Source organism: Hypomesus nipponensis, chromosome 8, assembly GCF_054491055.1.
Source record: "Hypomesus nipponensis isolate SF chromosome 8, ASM5449105v1, whole genome shotgun sequence".
Classification (NCBI taxonomy): domain Eukaryota; kingdom Metazoa; phylum Chordata; class Actinopteri; order Osmeriformes; family Osmeridae; genus Hypomesus; species Hypomesus nipponensis.
Genome location: NC_140368.1, coordinates 7,413,578 through 7,434,348, shown reverse-complemented (window position 1 = coordinate 7,434,348; position 20,771 = coordinate 7,413,578). Strand labels below are relative to the sequence as shown.

At 47.1% G+C, this 20,771-nt stretch overlaps 2 protein-coding genes across 5 annotated transcripts; one reads left to right on the top strand and one right to left on the bottom strand.

Moving 5' to 3' along the window:
• Window positions 1-1,786: 1,786 nt before the first annotated feature.
• Window positions 1,787-18,748, bottom strand: mtrr (5-methyltetrahydrofolate-homocysteine methyltransferase reductase). Of its 4 annotated transcripts, XM_084703048.1 has the most exons (16): window positions 18,296-18,748; window positions 16,883-18,184; window positions 16,131-16,275; window positions 15,811-15,964; window positions 15,557-15,674; window positions 14,885-15,317; window positions 14,628-14,741; window positions 14,338-14,491; window positions 14,128-14,216; window positions 13,828-14,008; window positions 11,484-11,526; window positions 10,847-11,027; window positions 10,275-10,393; window positions 5,923-6,015; window positions 3,143-3,316; window positions 1,787-2,917 (listed from the first exon to the last, which is right to left on the bottom strand). In XM_084703048.1, exons 3-16 carry the CDS (start codon window positions 16,272-16,274, stop codon window positions 2,773-2,775), a joined length of 2,142 nt encoding a protein of 713 aa, XP_084559174.1. In that variant the 5' UTR covers window position 16,275; window positions 16,883-18,184; window positions 18,296-18,748; the 3' UTR covers window positions 1,787-2,772. The 4 variants fall into 4 exon arrangements, with proteins under 4 accessions (XP_084559174.1, XP_084559176.1, XP_084559175.1 ...); XM_084703050.1 differs by lacking the exons at window positions 16,883-18,184; window positions 18,296-18,748 and adding an exon at window positions 16,429-16,846; XM_084703049.1 differs by lacking the exons at window positions 16,883-18,184; window positions 18,296-18,748 and having other exon boundaries at window positions 16,131-16,422.
• On the top strand, window positions 17,158-20,770 carry cct5 (chaperonin containing TCP1, subunit 5 (epsilon)). The gene is made up of 11 exons (XM_084703052.1): window positions 17,158-17,389; window positions 17,818-17,878; window positions 17,970-18,134; window positions 18,367-18,565; window positions 18,742-18,934; window positions 19,068-19,217; window positions 19,346-19,465; window positions 19,584-19,769; window positions 19,876-20,013; window positions 20,129-20,309; window positions 20,462-20,770. The coding sequence occupies exons 1-11, from the start codon at window positions 17,285-17,287 to the stop codon at window positions 20,587-20,589; spliced, it is 1,626 nt and encodes a 541-aa protein (XP_084559178.1). The 5' UTR covers window positions 17,158-17,284; the 3' UTR covers window positions 20,590-20,770.
• Window position 20,771: the final 1 nt, after the last annotated feature.

The following is a 20,771-nucleotide window of genomic DNA, read 5'->3' as shown; positions in this document are numbered from 1 at the left end:
CAAAGTGGAAAAGATTTATTAAGGGAAAGATGAGTGTCAAGAACACTTTCCCTGAGCACAGGAAACACATGATTTTAACACACACACACACTCCATCCTTCAGTCAGAACACGTCCGTTACTGCCCAACACACTCATCTCCAGGAAAACCAATTAATCATTAATTTGCATAAGCCATTATGGCTGTCGGAACAGAGGAAGTCGTAAATCCTGAAAAGTGCGCAATTGTTGTGGGAAGTTTAGAGACGCTAACTATTGATGTGTTTTTTGTTGCTGTTAATGTGTTGTCTTTGACTGATGACGATTGAGATTCAGGGCTGAAGCGATGTTGAAAGTTGTACTTGCTGACGATGGAGTTTTGTTTTCATTTTTAAGTAATAAATTCACTGTAATGTAGAGAATTTAGCTTTGAGTTTCTTCAACAGACTTTGTTATTGCAAGGACCGTTATCAAATGTATTGTATTGTTCTACAGTATGTTAACTCCCAGGCCCACTAAATAAAGATAGATTGTTTAAAAGCTTGGGAGTGTTAAGGTCAGTGTTATTCAATTACTTCTTTCCACGTTTCATTCACATTTCTGCAAATATTCACTTTACTCACTGGACCAGAGGTATCTGTCCATCAATAAACATGATGAACCAAAACACTTTTTTTTTTTGCAATGAGAAGAAACTATTTCAAAACAACCTCCATGTTTGGAAAACATGTCTGTCTCTGGACCTGGAGTGTGCCTAGCAGGGTTCCTCTGTGGAGTAGATGTGGCTGGCTCTGGCACAGTTATTCTGTTGACTTAAGATGCTGGATTTGATAAGAGCCCCTTTGTCCTACGGAAATGTGGGGTACTGTAGGCCTATTTGTGTCTTTGGGCTTCATTTAGGCCATTCAATAACAAGGGAATACTGTTGTAAAGTCTATCCTCCATTGCACTTTCGATGCCCTGATTTATTCAGATTACCTCTTCGGTCTTCGGTTGGCACTGTGTGGTAAAAAAGGCACCTTGAGCTTTCTTAATTAAGAAACCGTAATTTAAAATGTCATCACCCCTTCCAATTCAGTGACCATGGCGACTGAGAGAAGCTGCAAGGCTCTTCATCTTCGGGCGATGGTCGTTACTCAGATTAGGTGAGGTGAGCTCACGCTAATAGCCAAGGTAAACAAGGAAGGGAGAAATGACGGATGCTTTCGTGTTCTGAAACCACTCACCTTCCCAAGGGGTGTTGCTTTGTCAAAGACAAGGCCAAAGCTGATGGGACTTTTCCTCATGTTGATTACTCTGGTTGAGTTTCCAGTCATATATCAAACTTTAATGTGTGCGTGTGTGTCTATTTGAGAGTCTAAAAGCTATTGAAAACTTCTTCAATCCCACAGGAGTATTTAACTTGTTGTCCATCCATCACCGTTGTCTGATTTGACTCATTATTTTCTATTAAACAAAGTTTTGTGGTGGTAAATTGTAAGATGTCTAGTGCTTGTACTGGATAGGCCGTATTGTGATTTGTTTTCTGTACCCCAGATTTCATTTTTATCCTTTTCACAGATAGGCCTACCTTCTGAAATAATTGAATTCAATAACCCTCCTGAATCATCTGAACCCCAATTTGAGTGGATACAACAGCTATAGTGTTCTCAGCCTCACAAATTAAAGGTCCAGATAGAGAACTTGGCTATGGCTAAAGGCTATAGTAAAACACATCCCATGCCCATGTTCACTATTAACAATACCATATTATTACATATTCTTATTCCTCTCAATGTACGTTTCACGTTCAAATATTAAGAAGTACATTTCATCTTGTGACCTTTTATTTTTAAACTTAATTTATGAAATCCCCCAGAAATGAGATTGAGGCTAGCTTCCCTCCGCTGTATGCATCAAAGGTTTAAGAGGTTCTCTCTGAGATACTCCAGACTAGTAGAAAGCCCATAGCAAAGATCTTTCAAATAGTAAGCTTCATCTTCTGAGGAAAGTCACCTTGAACAATAAAATCATCCTCTAATTAAAATAATAATTGTAATCAATAAAAACATATTATCTTGGAACCTTTCCATGGTCCCAAGATGACCCCACCCATGCCTACACACTGTAGCTTTAACACCCCAGCACATCATGGTCAAAGCTTCTAGACTGAAGCACAAGGTAAGCAGCTTGAATATTGTTTCACACCCAAACACACACACACACACACACACACACAAAAGACAATAGACAATTAAAATCTGCAAGAATTCTCATCTCATGATACAAGGCACAATTTCACGTGGGTTTTGCACGTACCCCAAAAAAACGGCCTGTCTAACTCCTCTGTCTTCTCTTCAGCTGTGTTAGCCTCAAGTACAATGTGTGTAGGCAGCATGCTGTGCATCCTATTGCCCTTTCCTGCAGGATACGATGAGTCAACATGAGAGTTCCGCTTGGCTCCGTCTCCCTACTTTTTAAAACTACTGATCCCATGGTTGGTATGCAATGAGAATGTCAAGATCAACAGAGGTATGTGTGTGTAGCTGGCAGTGCTTTAGCCTTGCATACATCCATAATAAAACACCTGATCAAAATGTGTGGGCAGCTTGTATGAGGGAGGAAAAACATAACTTCATCTGCGTGGTCGACCATTAGCACGTAGCTGTGAAGACAAAACAAGTAAAAGCCAATCCCCCCAGGAGTCCATCTCAGTGCTTCCACCTGACCACTCCTCGTCTCCTGCAAGGAGGAGAGGAGACACGAGGAGGCAGCTGATCTAGACTATTGGGACACGTCCTCGTCTGGTGCCTCCTCAGCTCCATATGTCCTGGAGGTAGCGTTTCTCCTCCCGCAGGGAGGCCAGCCTCTTCATGGCCTCCATCTTATCCAGGTGCAGCTCTGCTGCAACCAAGTCTATCAGGGTGTCGTTGACATCTTTAGCCATGTTCTTAGCATCCCTGGTGGGGGGGCAGGAGAAGAGAAACCATAAGGGGAGCATAGGGCCAGCGCTTTCAGTAAACAGAGATCCTTGTTACATGTTGCCTAGGGATACCCTTGGTCCGTAATGGGACCATTTCCTAAAACAACGAGATCCAGACTATGATCTTGTTATTGTCAACAATCCACGTCGCCATTATCCTCACCATATCGTTATCAAAAATAGATTGTTGTGCTGAGCTTACCCGCAGACATATAGGCGGCCATTTTGTTGAAGGAGTATGTTGCAGATGTCCTTGGCATGCAGCAGCAGGTTGTGCTGGACGTATCTGGGCCCTGCCTGGTCCTGGCTGTCCCTCGAGAAGCACACCTTTAGATGGGTCAGGGAGCCGTTACCCACAAACCCCTGCAGTTCCTCTCTGTGGAACAGACAGAGACAATAGAGAAACCCGATCAGACTTCTCAGCCATCTTGGTCTGAAGAAAGATGGATTCCGTTTCATGTGAACAGGAAGTGTTTACCACAAGGTTGCTCTTTGTTATTCATCAGAGGTTTTAAAACGTCTCTCAGGTTATCTAAAAGTTTTTTCTCCATAGCAGCAAAACAAAACTAACACTGAAACTGTCAAGTGAGAATATGTCTGTGCACCATCTAAATGATACATAGTATGTACTACAGGAGAAATGGAAAATATGGATTTTATAAGCAAGGCTGAGTCTCCCGCCATGGGCACTTAAAAAAAAAAAAAAGAATTCTATCCTCTCAGGCATAACCCCCAGTAAAACCTTGCTTTTTGAGTAGGGGTCCACTGGCTGCTTTCTGTCCTTCGAAGAAATAGACCTCGTAGGCCAGTCCAGGAGAACCATATTTAAAGTTAAGCAGTCAGAGCTCAAGACAAACCCAGTATAGCCTGTTCGTGAGCAGGGGTTGAGGATTGTTTGGGTGGGGGATGTACCTGGGGGTTGGGCAGTCAGCATTGCACAGTCAGTTGGTGAACAAGTTAAGAAAGCTTTATTGCTTGCATTGTGCTACAAAGTTTGTCCTTGACAGTGATTGGCTAAAACAATGCATGCAACTGTCCCATGGCTCTTCTTTCATTGGCTCCCTTGCATAGACCTGGCGCGCGTGTGCGTGCATGTTTACGTGTGTGCGTCTTTACGACATCAACCCTGATTACAACAGCAGAATCTCCGGTCCTGATGTCGTAAAAGCTACTTCACATAGGTGTCAAGCAAAAGGTCACCGGACCTCAGTCTTCATCGAGCCCTTGTCAAACAGTATTTCTTTGAAGCAAACAAACTAACCTCCCTTATCTTAGTCCTCAGCCCCAAGATAAGGGTTTGTATCTTTACCCAGAGTTCAGATTTGGGGGTAGGCCTCTCTGCACACAAAGCTAAACACGGTACCATTTTATACAGAATAAAAGTGGTACATCTTCAATTTTTCTGACAGAGTGCTTTATAAGAATGATAAAGGGAAATATGAGTCTCAATAAAACATTGCGTACATGATCCTGAATACTGAGCGGGGTGAGAAAATAAGCTACAGTCCTACACTGGCTCCACATTGGACTGTCTCTCTCTCTGTCTCACCTGAATGCTCTTTGTTCATCGTAAATAATATGTTTTTGTTGAGTTAGTTTAGTTCCCAAGTGTGTGGGAACAATAGAAAAGAAAACAAGAGAGAGAAGTTAAATTGACCAAAGAACCACAACCCGGGACTACAAATCCCACGTATCACAATATGGAGAAGTGATAGTTCACTTCCTGGTTTTTAAAAGAGTTCCTCTGACCTCTTCTAACTTACCTTCTCCCATAGTACCAGATACTGGTGTTTACACAGAAAACAACCCTGGTGATACTCTGACCCCAAATAAGAATCCTGCGATCCCAGCTCTCCTCTGAGGTGAAATAGGAATCCATTGAAAGAGGGAGAAAGAAAGAGAACAAGTGGGGCAGAAGGGCAAGCAGCAGGGGAGGGACTGGGTTGCATGTCTTGTTGAGTGCAGCTGACTGAAGGTCCTGGGGTTGATTACGCCCAATCACCCAACTTGTTTCTGTTCTAGAGCATTCTGTATGGAGTTCCATTTGTCACATCCTGACTTTGGAGGGATACTACCTTAAGCTATTGATCATTTACGCTACCAAAAGGTCAATATTTCCACTAAATATTCACATAGCACTTGAATGACAAAATGAGGTCAAGTATTTTCGACTTTTGAAAATGTGCATGGCTTTGTTAAATCTAAATGGGTTTATTTATGCCTTGGATAAAACAAAAATAAAAACCCTTCAATCACAGCTAGAAAGCATTTTCCAAATTGCCATGATTCAGCCCTGCTTCCACCCGTTTCAGTTCAAGTGGTGATGACGTGACAAGTTCAGACCGATCACCAGTCTTCCTCTGCAGAATCAGACCAGACCACTACAGGGTGTGTGATCACGGCTGTGATGCAAACACACAGGACTGACTCCTGGCTGGGAGACCATGTTTATCCAAGGGATAACCAAGGGATAAAGAGACAAGCTAAAGCAGACAGGAAATCCCTTTGATGTGTTCAACTGTGATTACAAAAGACAAATCCTTCGTTTTACACCCTAATCCTCTCACACAACCTGATTGGTAAGCTATTGGTGATTCTGTATTGTTGTGGTATGGTAAACCTGGCTAATGGAGTTGGTAAAGTTGGTCAAATTCCAAACTCAGCCAGCTGAATAAAGGACAACAAGGTCCTAATCATCCATTCTGTACCTACAGAGGTTATAGACTTTTGGGGCCTTTGGGACCTAAAAACCCTAAGTCATACTTCTACGCTAAATGACCTATGACCCCCCCGCCATCATTAAAGGCTGGTGAAGAAAACTGGGTGTTTACCAAAGTAAGGCGCTCTGATTAAAGCATACACCCAGTCGGGGGGGAAGGGCATTGCGGATGATATGGTTGGGTTTTGCCGTCACCCGTCAGATGAGAGGCTATCCCATTTCACGCATGCTTGTCAGAACACACCTAAACAGGAAGTACTCACCTAAACAGGAAATCTTTGTCTCTGTGACGGCAGCCATAGAAGAGCCAGGTCTCGCCAAACACGACCTCAGGATGTTCCCCCCTCTCCTTCTCTCTGAAAGAAGGAAAAAAGAAAGGATGAAGAGAACTTAGAGCTCTGTCAACATCCACAAATCAAAAAGACAAGCCGGGATGCAAAGTCCTTCCTTCCCCACTCACACAGCCAAGGTTAAAAGCCGCAGAGACATCATTATCTATTTCAACAGCAATACAGTAAGTACCACAATCTGCTAATGCACTGGAATGAGTGAGGAGCACAATGGGGACAATTACACTCAACAAAAAGATGAATCATGCTTTGGTACACGGCAACTGAAACTTAACCTGCTTGTGTTATCACACTGCATGTGTGTGTGTGTGTGTGTATCTATCTATCTATCTATTTATCAATCTATCTATGTAGGTGTGTGTGGCACCACTGCTGTCAAAAATTCTCTCTCTGGCAGGGCTCCCAGAATCCTTTGCAGCAAGGGCTCAAGGGCACGAGCTGTGTTGTTATCTACACAGCACACCTGCTAGGAGGTGACAGGTAAGACACGCGACCCCTGACCTCTACAGTGGCGTCAGTCAGGTGACCCTCCAAAACACAAAGCATCATCTACAGCTGCCCATCTGGACGGAGCGAGGGTGGGAGGCCAAAGGAGGCGACGCCTTTACAAGGGACTAGAGAGGAGACCGAGGAAGGAGGGAGAGCCTGTCTTTGAGCCCAGAGGAAGGAGAGAGAGCCTGTCTTTGAGCCCAGAGGAAGGAGAGAGAGCCTGTCTTTGAGCCCAGAGGAAGGAGAGAGAGAGAGCCTGTCTTTGAGCCCAGAGGAAGGAGAGAGTGAGCCTGTCTTTATGCCAAGGACTGCAGTCACGCTCCCGAGGCGCCCTCTAACAGGACACGCCACTTCCCCCCGTGCCGCACCGACCCGTTTATTCATATCCACGGACTGAGCCGCACTGACAGCGTCTCTTGAATTCCATCAGGACGAGGACATTCTCTCCCGCGGCTAAATGGAGACTATCTGCTCTGTGGGATCAGTCACCAGCCAGGCCAGCCAGTACGCTCTGCTGGAGGAGCTGCCAGATGCTTCACTACTGACGTCTTATTTACAACCAAAAAGATGATGATGCTGAATGCTGTGTAACTGAATTCAATTATGTGCCATTGTCCAAATGCTAAATATAATGGGAGTCTCTGCCTGTTTGTGGCTCTATTATCTTGTGAACCGAGGACAATAAGAAGTATGGAATGTTTATATGATTAACTGTATGAAATGTGTACATGATTAACTGTATACAATTTGGCAGGTGACTTGCTCTGGACCCAAGTAGGTGCAGTGTCGAGTGTGCAAAGCTGTTTGGTTGAGCGGTTTCACGAGTAATAAACATAAAGGCGTTTACTGCCAGCTGCACCAAGCGATGGAGCCATGGATCCCTCCGATATGGTGTCCTTCTGCATGGCAGGATGCGCTCTGAGACCCACTCATTTGACAGATCACAAAATGTTTTATTCCAACCGGCACCGCACTAGTGCATCGAATAAGAGAACAGACAAAGGAGATAAAAGCAGGTATGAATGTCTGGCTGGGCTCACATAGTGATGGGGGGTGATTTGAGTGGATGTTGGACGGGCAGATACACATTTTTGTACTGTTGGCACCCAGGATCTTCTTTTACTGATCTGCCTCCAGTAAACTCATTTTAGTGGCCCTCTCTCTCTTCTCCCTGCCTGCCCTGAAGAGATCAATACCAATATGAAAAAGCTGCATTCCATTACAGCGGAGCAGACCATACCGGCGCCTTGCTTGAATACTAATGACGCCTGTCCAGCCCAGCCCGTCCCAGGATGCATTGTTCTGGGACGCAGCGCCGGGCCACCTCGCTCCGCACAGGGTTGGAACACAGGCCCCCCGTTACTCCCCCTCAACCCCACCTCCCTGAAAAACAGAGGGGGGGCTTGTGAAACTACAGGTTGTGATGTACCTGCAGGTTAAAGGGTGACTATATTTCGGCCTAGCCTGCCTCCTTAGGGATCAATAGCACCCCTGGTCTATCTCCTCCTTATACATAGGGCCATATCTATGTCCTGGAGCTATCTAGTTCCATTACTTATCCTTAAATCCAGGCCTTAGTAATCAATAGCAGGAAGTCTGGGACCTTCTATGACTCGGAAGGCTTTGACCGTTCAACTGCTTCTCTTTCATCTGTTTGTACAGGCAGCCATATAGTACATTTAAAAACATCTACTGACCTGCAGAAGAACAAAGTGTCCCAATGTTGTTTTTGTTGCTAAAAGGCAGCCCTTCAGGCTTTGTGGCAGATACAGCATTGTGCTGACAAAATGGAGATGGTTATCTTGTATCAAACTGCTGCATCTGGGCTGGGTGTCTTGTGATGAATCTAAAGGGTAGGCTCTGCACAATGTTCTCCCCATGACAGGCTTTTATACTGGCACAATACCACAGCCCACCGAACAGGGGAGGGGGACTGGTAAGGAGAAAGAGAGGAAAAGGGGGAAGAAACACAGAGTGTGATAAAAGCAAATCAAAGAAATGGGGCTTGGGGTTGAGAGTTGAGAAAAAGAGAGAAAGAAAAAGGAGACAGGTGCACAGCTTCCCAAAGCTTTCCCCTCCTCTGGAAAAGAGCTTTATCTCACGAAAAAAAGCCTTCTATACTGGAACACAATGAATGAGAGGATTGCTGTATCAGAGCCGGGAGCTCTCAGGAGGAAGGCCCTTGAGCAGACGCCAGCCCCATACATGACGTTATGGAACCAGCTGTGTTTGAGTCCAAATAAACCCTGGAAGGAATTATTAGGTTGTAGCTTCACATGGACTTGCATGGGATTAAAGATTCCACTCACATGTAAATAAATATACAGTGACGGTCAAACATTTATTCATCCGTTTAGGCAACCTGGGAGATCGTGCAGCCCGTTTGTCGTAACCCACAGATCTCCAGAGATGTGCGCTACATGTTTGCCAACATTACATAAACAGCCGTCTATGTCCAAATCAAACCCTCTGACTAGAAAGGTCCCTTTTGAATTTCAAACTTTCAGGGAACGCGAGGCCTACTGTCGGACACTGACATTTTGTGATGAGTAAATAAACCCTTGGCAGCAGCCAGAGCTAGCCACCTGTGTCACTGAACAGCCGAAGCGGAACCCTCTGCCACGACCTTGACAGTACGCCATTGACGCCGCTCGCCATTTATCAGCGGCGTGGTATCCCACGGATGCGTCCCCCCCCCCCCCCCTTCCCCATAGGTCTCATTCCGGAACATTCATCACAGCGGCAAGAGGGTCCGACACGCATGTTGGAGATCACCCATCACTGCTGTGTCACCTCCGAATAACGCAACATAACGTGACCAGGCCATATGACCTCCCCCCCCGCCCCCAGCAGACAGTGCGAGCTGACTGAAGCCCTTCCTGGTAGACCTTCTGCCTCTCCCAGGGCTCTGAACATGACCGTATCCCGGATACGGCCTACTGCTTACATAACATGACCCACAATAGGAAAAATCTCATTCCATCAATCAATTCCTGATCCTTTTCCATCAACCACTATAAATCTAATCGCAGCGACCAGTGTGCATTCACAAGCAAGCAGGTACTTCACAGCAGGGGAATACAGCAGAGACCGACAAGGTCCAGGGCAGCACAGGGTAGCTTACATCCAGCCGGTAGAGCAGCAGCCAGTCAATAGCTCACTCACACCTCCACTGCAATTACAGGCCAACATTTACATCAACAGCCTGGGCACATCCCGGGAGCCTCTTTATTATGGGATCGATTGGTCTCCATGCTCCCATGTGACCCCATGCAGTTCATTACAATCCCCCCTCGTAAACGCAGGGCTTGAGAGAGTCCTGGAGAAGGTGGATGGTGGGGGGGGTCTGGGTGCGGGTAAACGGCGAGTGCCTGGATTAATCTCCAACATGATAGATCTGTCCACGCTTCTACTACCCACACCACCATGCACAGACAGCGCGTTGACAATCCTTGGACGAGAACACTTAAAAATAATTATGCAGATTACCACCAAAAAAGTGTGGTTTGCCCGCACTTGACTCCACTTAGTGTTTTTAATATTTGTACCGGTGGTAAAATCGTGTGGTGGAAAGGAAACCTCATCAAACTTAAATATTCCATGGCTTGGTTGTTAGGGAGCTTGATAATCTGAGCTACGTAGTTTAGTCCACTTAACAACCATACTGCATTTTTCAAATGTTAGTTTAAAAAAACATGCTGTAATAGGCCAAAAAATTTAGTTAGTTGGTTTAAAAAGGAATAAAGCCATGACAACAAAGCCATTCTTCACCGTACCTTTGCTGGAGGAAGCCGATGAAAGGGGCAAGGCCTGTGCCAGGGCCCACCATGACGAGGGGGGCTGAGGGGTCAGAGGGCGGGCGGAAGGACACATTGGGCCGCAGACTCACACGGACCTGAATCAGGTCAAGGGTCAGACAAACATGTACAGCGATGTTTACATTTAGTCATTTAGCAAACGCTCTTATCCAGAGCGACTTACAGTAGGTACAGGGCCATTCGCCCCGAGGCAAGTAGGGTGAAGTGCCTTGCCCAAGGACATAATGTCCTTTTTGCACGGCCGGGAATTGAACCAGCGACCTTTTGATTACTAGCCCGATTCCCTAACAGCCTCAGCTCAGCTCAGCCATCTGACTCCCTCTATGTTGGAACGTTCATTCATCCGTTTTGCCACCTGAAAGATCACGCAGCCTGTTTGTTGCGACACAAAGCTGTCAGGGTCATTGATTGACAGGTGATGTTGTATGCCACTTAGTGGGGGGCAGATGAGGTGAGGGGGCTCATGTTTAAATGCACCCCTGCCAGACCTGAGGGTCAAACAGAACAGGAGCCTGCAGAGCCGTCCTCACCTTAGGGGCCTCCAGGACACTCGAGGAGTCAGCTTTCCCATGGTGCACCAGCATGGGGTCGACCAGGTCGTACAGCCAGCCTGTGCACAGGCCTCGCCTGCCTGCAGGCCACCAGGAGCATGCGGGGAACTCCACCACGTTGAAGACAAAGTGCAGCTTCCCAGGGTGCCGGAGGCTGGAGCTGTGGAGGGTAAGAGAACGAAGACAACAGATGAGAACGCAACCCTGCCTACTAGACATGCTGCCTACACTCTGTTCCGCAGGCCACTGGAGACCTCGATTGACCACAGCATCAATAATGCAGAACACAAATGCTTCTGTAGCAACTCATAAACTACTGTCCCTAATACACGCACAGACACAGGATGAGAAGAGCACTAATGAGAACGGTGGCCTGTTTTGACATTCGCTCAAATACTTGTGTGCCGCACACGCTCTGGAGTGATCCTAATGGAAGCTGGAGGAGGTGGTGGATGCTGCTCTGGGCCCAACCCCACAGTCCCCGGGGAGGGCCACTCATCCTACTCTCAAAACAACAAGCACTCTGCAAATGACCTTGGACTAATGTGTCTGAATGGAATCCCAGTGGCGAGTGGGCCATTGGGGACCTAGATGCAGTGTACTGTGGAGTGCTTACCTGGCCACAGAGTAGGGCCTCGGCTGCAGTTTGGGTACTTGTTCTGTACAGGAAGACACACGTGGGTCAAGCATGAGTAGGAGGCGGTGGGAGGAGGTTAGGTCATTTGAGCTTATCGAGATGCGCCCCAGGTCTTCTTCGAGGCCACACTTCTATATTCATGAAATCACACAGAGGGTTCTGAAACCCTCAGGTCCCAGGTGAGGCAGGATGTCGACTTTGGCAAATGCAGACCTGTTTTCAATGTCAGCTGAGAAGGTGCCCTCGTTCGGGTAATTTGGCACCTGAAGCGAGACTCTACTGTCAAAATATGGTGCAAAAGAAGTTATGACGCGACTACTTCCCTACCTTGGGGACACCTCCTTGTTTAGTCAAAGTAACTTGAAGGTCCACATCAACTCAACCCAGTAGAGTCTAACACAATTCGCCCAACAAGAGCATTTTGTGTACGAGGTAAAAGGCGTTACACAGATAGATCGTCCAGAACTGAGCCATATGGACAAGCTGGGACCAGACAATAACAGCCATTATTTTGATGGGGCCACTAGCAGGACACCCAGCTGGGCTGGTTGAGGCTGTTTCCTCCTCTGCTGTCTGGTGGAGCCATCCGTCCTGCCCAGAGCCTCAGTGGAACAGACACAACACTCCATCACTCTGGGATGTGCTGGAACACGCAAACGTTAGGATTATTCCCACATGACCACAATGCAGTGCACACACAATTCAGCTTAGTTCAGTAAAACTACAGCCGACAGTATATCTGGATGTCCTGAGATAGACAGGTATGGTCTCTCTATCCCCTGTCCCTAGTGGAGGGGCACCAGTTCCCTAGGAGGTTACTGTCATAACCCCCCTCCCAAACACAGCTTTATCTCCTGAGGTTGCTGTCCAGTCCATTTGCTGACACAGATCCAGTGAGTCTTGGCAGTGTTGGTGTATTGTAGGCAGTAGGCTACCCTGAGGGGAGAGGAAAGGACAACAACCAGCTGCTAGCTGTGCAAAAAAAGGCTTAGCTTGCTTTTCCCCAGGGTTCAACAAGAAATGACTGGTGTGGGCCGGCCACCTCACAACCTGCCAAGGCTGTTCTGACGGTAGCCCTCCGCCGGTGGCGGGAGGTTCCTGGATGTTAACAACATAGTCCCCCTTTCGGTGCAGGCGTACAAAGGTTCTGCGCCCCGACGGACGGCGCTCATTCATGCGCCATGACAGCACGTCAGAAACACAGGGGGACCCATCCATCACTACAAATTACCGCAGCGTGATACACAGGCTTCATTTCCAACGTGCCGTTAACCCTTTCAGGAAGCACTTCTGATATTTTTCCAACCGACAGCTTGAAATAGCACAGAAATGTTGCGGGTTTTCCCTAAGATTTTAACTGACTGAATGACAGGGAAACATTTTAAACTTTCAAAGTCTACGTTGGCTCGTTTCCACAGTGGCCCTAAACACTTCAGTAAGTTCTCTCTGGTCCATCCTCTGCCAGCCAGGGAGACAAATAGGAAAAGGTGACAGACCCCCCGGAGCAGAGATGGACGTGAGCCCCTGACCCCGCTTGGCCCTCGGACAGCCCCGCCCCCACCCGAAACGGGGACGACCAATGACAGGACCTCTCGCAACAGCTGTCACCCCAAAGTGCTTCCAGAGACACATTTTTTACTGAGCGCAGATGCCCTGATTGGCCATTTCTGCATGGGTTCACCACGGAAAAGGGTGCTGCGCTCTGCACCAAGGGCCAAAAATAACTGTGACATTGGATAGGCCTGGGACTGTGACACAGCATTTTTCCTACCTTTCTAGAGGAAACAGCAGCTTGCAAGTGCTAGTGTTACTCTAGTCCCCATTGGAATGGAAAAAAGATAATGTCTCAGCATTTCTAATCAATGTCTCAGTAGTGTACTTATGCTGAAAGCTAATAAAACATGTCCATTCAACACTTAGAACAAACCGCTATAAGGGACCGGCTGACACCTAACGATCGATACCAATCCCATTAGAATCTCCCAATCATATGATAATCCAAGGAACGGCAAAAGTTCCCATCTGCCCATGAAACCATGAATTATTCTTTGCGCTGTCATTTTGGGGGTTCTTGTCAGAACAGTCCGTTTCACTGTGACACAAATGAACTAAGCCTCTACTGACCCCTGGTGGTTGAAGACTGTCTGTACACTATGCATAGAAAATGGTACAGAAAATCAGAATCTGGTTGATATCATCGGCCTTTGCTATTTGAGTTGTATAACTTGGAGAGGAAAAGGCTGTCCAAAAATGACATTAAACCGTTGTAGATGCAGATGCGCTTTGATAGCACTGACAGACAGGCAAGTGAGGGTAATCTGACCTATGAGGAGGCTGAGAGGAGGTGAGCAGGAGGGAAATGCAGTAAGCAAGTCCAATAAGCCGAGGCTGGAGTCTCTGACATACAGGTTGTAGTCAGCAGAGCCCTGTTTGCTGCACAGCTCCTGTAGCCTCCTCTTCTGTCCACTGTCAGCTGTGCACTCCACCAAAGCTCTGAGGAACGCCTGAGAGAGAGAGAGGGAAACACAAACACATAGGGAGAGAGACTCAGTGCCGGAAATAGATTTATGTAGTCTTAGCTAATAGTCCAGTGTCCCAGAAGGAATGTGACAGTCGAGTGTACCTTCTTGGGGACACTTCTGATCTCCATGCACCAGGTGAACAGATAACGCAGGGTGGAGTTTTCAGGGATATAGGAAGGGAGCTGAGCAGCTGAAAGAAAGGACCGGAAGTCATAAACAGAACATAGCACTAGCAGATAACACCTGGCCTCATTCACAACACATCACATTTGTATACAGTATCGGGTCCTGACGTCGCAGCAGACTTTAACCTTTCTTCTTGGTGTCCTTGCGCAGTGAGAGCTGGACCTGAAAGCTCCGCCGGTCCTGCAGGCCCAGTCTCTGGAGCAGCTCCTCCACCTCGGAGTCTCGATTTGGGCAGAGCACGTCAAAGGAGTCCCCTGGCTGGTAGGCCATCGGGTGGTCCTGCGCACATACAAATATACAAGCATTCATGGCAGAACAAAAGCGCCATTGCTGGGTGATTTAGGGAAACCCTACAGAGTTGCCATGATTGTGAGAGGTGTGAGGTAAGAATGTATGGTGGGACTGCCACACTTACTGAGATGTCCAGCTCTAGCAGAAGAGCAGTTTTGACTGAGTCATCACTGGTCAGTCGGACCGCACTAGAAATGGGCACCTCATGTACGGTCTCTTTACTGAGCGGAGAACTGGCCTGGAGAAGAAAGAACAACAGGGATGAGCATGAGAGAGGAAGTTCGATTCGGACCATGGTTATTATATGGCACTGTTCTTGAAGTCAGGTTCAGGCATGTCCATGCTAAATAAAGCAACACATTAAATGACATCAAGACTTACTTCTTCTTCTGTGGTGGCCTCCTGGAGCTTGACCTCCAGGTAGGGAGGGGGCAGTGTGGGGACATTAAGGGAGGTCTCAGAGAGCGGAGGCACGGAGCAGGTCAGGGAGGCCTCTAAAACAGCAGGGGGAGCTACAGCATCTCCACTCTGTATCTCTGACAAAGATGAGGATTCTGCTTTGGTGACGCTCTGCTCTGAGACTGCTCCGGGTAAGTCTGAGCTTTGGGCCTTAGCGTTGCTAAGACTCAGAAGGCTCAGTTTGACGCTCGCTGTTGGAGAACCTGAGGGTTTGTTGATGGAGTCTCTCAGGTCTGGTGTTTGGGAGTCTCTAAGAGAGCCACTGCTCTCTGTAGGCAGGGAAGCCATCTTTGAGTAGGCTGCTTTAATAGCGTCCCACAGTCCCTCTAACCAGGGGTCCACCACTAACTCCAGCCTAGACACACAGAGCAAAGTCTAAATGGTGATGATGGGAGAGAGGTCCAATAGGTTATGTGACACAACAGATAGAGTCCTAATGTTGGTTAAAGGATTACTACTCCTGTAAGCGACAATGGAGTTCATTCAAAAGAAGCCAAATTAAAACATGTATGTCGAAAGGTTATGCCCCATCCAACGGACTCTCATATCGACTGTTCAAAATAGAACGTCAGTATTGTCAAGTCTAGGCCTTACCCTACTCCGTCATCTGCATGCCCCGTGGCATAGAAATGTTTTCCTCCAAGCTCTTGAAGGCGCTTGTCAATTGTCTTCCCACAGTTGCAGAAATTTGCATAATTTGTATCACCTAGACCTGTACAAAACAAAAGAAGTCCTCAGATTTAATTCAACAGAACGTATGAGGGGCAAATCCATAAAACTGAACTATTAACAAAACTATCACCGAACATTAAATGATGAGGTGAACTTGATTTATCCATATTCCTCACCTAAGAGTGCATAGTGGAGGTGTGCATAGTGGTCGGCAGCCAGTGTTTTCTTCTTGATATTCTTTACGAATTTCAGGGAAGTGTCTGGTGGCTCCCCATCCCCAGTCGTTGATACAACAAAGACAACAGGGTCTCTTTGCCTTTCCAGGTTATACTAGATACAATGACAGGAGCAATTATCCATTATATTCCAAATATACATTCAGCCTTTCACACTGTCAGCATTCAGCTAAAGAGGGGGATTAAGAACTAGACTAGACTTCGGTTTTTGAACGAGGCATTGAGTAAAGATTGTACAAGGGACAAAGGGAGTTGCTTACTTTATCCTGTTGGCTTAAGCAGAAGATGTCAGCGACGAGTCCTTGTTCCCCTGCCTCGTCGGCTATTCCTTCCGCTATGGACTGGGCTTGACCGAGCTGCGATCCGTACAGCACCAAGAACCGGCGATTTACTTCACAAGGCATTCTAGAGAACGGATTAATGCGTGTTTTAATGGCTTAATTTGTAGTTCTGCATTGATAATTTTGACAAGCACCACAATGGTCTTATCTTAAATCACGGTCAAATTATCCTATTGACGACTTCCCTTTAACTCTTGCTGAAGCTTCGTAGTCTTACCTATAAAGTCTGAGACATAAGTAAAATTCAAAAAGAAAAGTATTTGCAACATTATAGAGCACACTTTGGCACACTTTCCCCACTATGTAAACTATCCGGACATTGCGTCAGTTCTGACACTGGCTGCTACGGTCACAGCTGTACGTGCACATGGAAATGAATCTAGCCTGTCTGTGTTGAACATTAATATCAGACAGAACCACCAAAGTTGGCTCCTTCACAACACAAGTCCACAGAGATTGTACATACAATGGAGTTTGTCAAATAACGTTAGGCTACTTTGATGGGATGCCAGTCCTTTATAACTGGTTAGAAGCTGCTCCATTCTCTCATAGCCAAGTTATTTAACCCTAATATGAATTCCATATAAGTACTTGCTATATGTATACAAAACGCCAAAAAAGCAAATTAGAAGCTATATGGAACGTTTACATTTATACCCATAAACACTTACGAGAATTCTCTCCAGAGCCAGTGATGATAAAGCCTATCGCGAGATCTACTGCTGTTTTGCACGAGATTAGAATAAACTATTATTAGGATTAGAGAGGAATGTTACAGAGTGAAATAAGGTTATATATAACACATATTTATTTGATCTTATTGATACTATCTTGTAAACAAACATTTTATGTGGATTAATTTTTTTTTTCATATCTGAGAATTGTCAACAACAAAAAAAGAATCTTCACTCATTCTACTGTACTTGGTCTCGCCCTCCCCGCCCCGAGAGCCTTCCAGAAGTCGCCAGCAGATCAGTGAGACTTAACAGCGCAGCTGCACTCCGTCTTTTCAACTTTAAAAGTCGTAATTTCATCTGCAGACACTTATTGAGTGTCCCCGTCCTTCAGTCAACATGTCCTCAATGGGGACTCTAGCTTTTGATGAATATGGAAGGCCTTTCATAATCATAAAAGATCAGGACAAGAAGACACGGTTGTCGGGCCTTGATGCACTGAAGGTACAATGGGCTAGCTTTGCAAGCTAACGGCTTGTGTCGCACGCTGCTTCACCCATGTGTTAGGGTGTTGTCAGTTAGTATCTCTTAGGATGGCTTCCTTGTTCAATGATTACATATGCAGTGCGTTCTATATTGGCTTTTTTTGTCCACTCCAAATATACGTGTAAATGTTTTTTTTTTATGAATTAGCTGACGCATTCCTCCGATAGGGTCCATGTGCTTCCGTTTTTCTAACGCATCATGTTGTACTGAAGTGAAGGCCGGTAGAAAGCGCTAACAGTGCCTAACAAGCTTTCCAGCTGTAACTAGCTGCGCACCTAACATTTGCACCGTCATGTGAATGATTTCTTGCCTTCATTTATAAACTATTATTTATTTTCAAAGTCGGAAAGCTGACGCAGGCTAATCTATTTGTTTGTGTTCTGCAGTCTCACATTATGGCAGCGAAGGCGGTTGCTTCGACGCTTAGAACGTCTATAGGACCAAACGGTAAGTCCAAACAAATGCAGTCCTGCATACTTGTTGCGTGTCCCATTCTGCTTCAGAAATAAAACGGCCGCCTTTTATTCCCTCTTCCCAGGCCTTGACAAGATGATGGTTGACAGGGATGGTGAGGTGACAGTCACCAATGATGGTGCCACCATTCTTAGCATGATGGACGTGGATCATCAGATTGCCAAGCTAATGGTGGAGCTTTCAAAATCCCAGGACGACGAAATTGGTGATGGGACCACAGGAGTTGTTGGTGAGCAGAAGTTCCCCCTCATACCCCAGTCACTCGAACTCAGTTGGGTGCTGTAGCAGCAAATACACAGATAAAATGTATGTATGTGACAGTTATTGATGATTACAAATAAACGTTAAGCACATTTAAAATGGCTCAGTTGAAATTGTTAATGATGTCACCTCTGGCTTCTGAAGATTTTTGGAACTGGACACGGTGCTTCTTAATGATTCCCCTGTCCTTCACCTTCCAGTGCTGGCTGGGGCTCTCCTGGAGCAAGCAGAGCAGCTGCTGGACCGGGGGATCCACCCCATCCGTATCTCCGATGGTTATGACCAGGCAGCTCGCATCGCCATCGACAAGCTCGACTTGATTAGTGAGACCTTCCCTTTCGACCCGAACAACAGAGAACCCCTCGTCCAGACCGCCATGACAACGCTGGGCTCCAAAGTGTGAGTGCACTCCTCCTGTCCATGAGTTTGGTGGCACTGTGAAAGAGCTTTATTTTCTATTCTAGATGTTGTCCTTTTTTTGGAAATGGTCCTTTTTTTGGAAATGGTCTATCTGGTCGAATTCTGTGATTAAGTGTTTTATTTAAATCAGTTTTGCCTTCTCTTCACTTTCACAGAATCAACCGTTGCCACAGACAGATGGCAGAGATTGCAGTGAACGCAATTCTCACTGTGGCAGACATGAACAGGAAAGATGTGGACTTTGAGCTCATCAAGATGGAGGGCAAGGTGGGGGGCAAGCTGGAGGACACACAGCTCATCAAGGGAGTCATCGTGGACAAGGAGTTCAGCCACCCTCAGATGCCCAAGGTAGGAGCACAGTCTTTATGTGCTATCTCTTGTCCTAACTGTCTCATGGGCCTCGCAGGGTTAACATGTCTTTGGGTTTCTTTGAATATTTATAATTCTCATGGCATGCCATGTTGGCCCGTTTCTCTTGCAGGTTCTGAAGGACACAAAGATCGCCATCCTCACCTGTCCGTTTGAGCCCCCCAAGCCTAAAACCAAGCACAAGCTGGACGTGACCTGCGTGGAGGACTACAGAGCTCTGCAGAAGTACGAGAAGGACAAGTTCCTGGAGATGATCCGCCAGGTGGGTGGCAGCGCAGGTCCTCTCTGTTCAGACCAAGCAACCAGTCATTGTCCAACTACCTTGAGCACAAGGCAGAGATCTCCAGCATGACTCCCAACTTACCTGTGATTCCTTGTCGTTTGTGCCAGATCAAAGACAACGGTGCCAACCTGGCCATCTGCCAGTGGGGCTTTGATGACGAGGCCAACCACCTGCTGCTGCAGAACGAGCTGCCGGCCGTGCGCTGGGTGGGAGGCCCTGAGATCGAGGTGAGAGGAAGACCCTCCGTCTGTCCACCCCCCCTCCCTTGCATTTCACTGTAGCCTGCTGTGCTTCCCAAACCCGTATGCGCCGGTCATTCATTCTCTGCGCGTGTTCTATTTAAAGTTGATTGCCATAGCGACAGGCGGGCGCATCGTGCCTCGCTTCAGCGAGCTGACCCCCGAGAAGCTGGGCTCGGCCGGCGTCGTCAAGGAGATCTGCTTTGGGACCACCAAGGACCGCATGCTGGTCATCGAGGAATGCAAGAACTCCCGGGCCGTCACCATCTTCATCCGCGGGGGCAACAAGATGGTGAGGGCTTCACCGCAACATGGATGCCATGTTCCGCTTATCCACTTATGCAGCGTCGTGTTTTAAGAAACTGAAGTGTGTTGCTATGCATTTGTTTTCCTCCCAGATTATTGAGGAGGCAAAGCGTGCCCTCCACGACGCCCTGTGTGTCATCCGTAACCTGGTCAGGGACAACCGCGTCGTCTACGGGGGCGGGGCCTCCGAGATTGCCTGCGCCCTGGCTGTCAACAAGGCAGCAGATAAGGTCAGGAGCCTCATTCCCTCCGAGACATTATGACGGCGGCACTCTGAGTGACTGGTCTAGAAGTTCTCATGGGAGTCATGTTCTCTGGCTCACTCTCTCCATTCCTCTCTTCCAGTGCCCCTCATTGGAGCAGTATGCCATGCGGGCGTTTGCTGATGCGCTGGAGGTCATCCCCATGGCTCTGGCTGAGAACAGTGGGCTGAACCCCATCCAGACCATGACCGAGATCCGGGCCAAGCAGGTCACAGAGAACAACCCAGCCCTGGGCATCGACTGCATGCACCTCAACAACAACGGTGAGCTGCTAGCTCATTATACACAGGAGCTAGGGCTAGTTTAGGGGAGGTTCACCTTTCAGCATTACCTCAGTTCGTAGTTCTGTACATGAGGATACCAAGTTGTCTGAGACCGTGTGAAATGACATGCATGTCCTTTCTCCTGTCCTCAGACATGAAGCAGCAGCACGTGATCGAGACTCTGATCGGGAAGAAACAGCAGATCTCTCTGGCCACCCAGGTGGTCAAGATGATCCTGAAGATCGATGACATCAGGAGCCCCGGGGAGTCTGAGGACTGAGTGACCTTCTGCGAGGCTCTGCAGATGGCAGCGTTATGAGAAACTGTTCTAGAACAGTCTCAGGCACTTCCCAGGCACTCTGTACCAACCTGCGTACTGTTATTTATCATTTGATACGAAACCCTCCCTTCAAACTGTTGTAGTTGTGAAGATGTCATTAAAATGTTGGTCTGTGACACTCC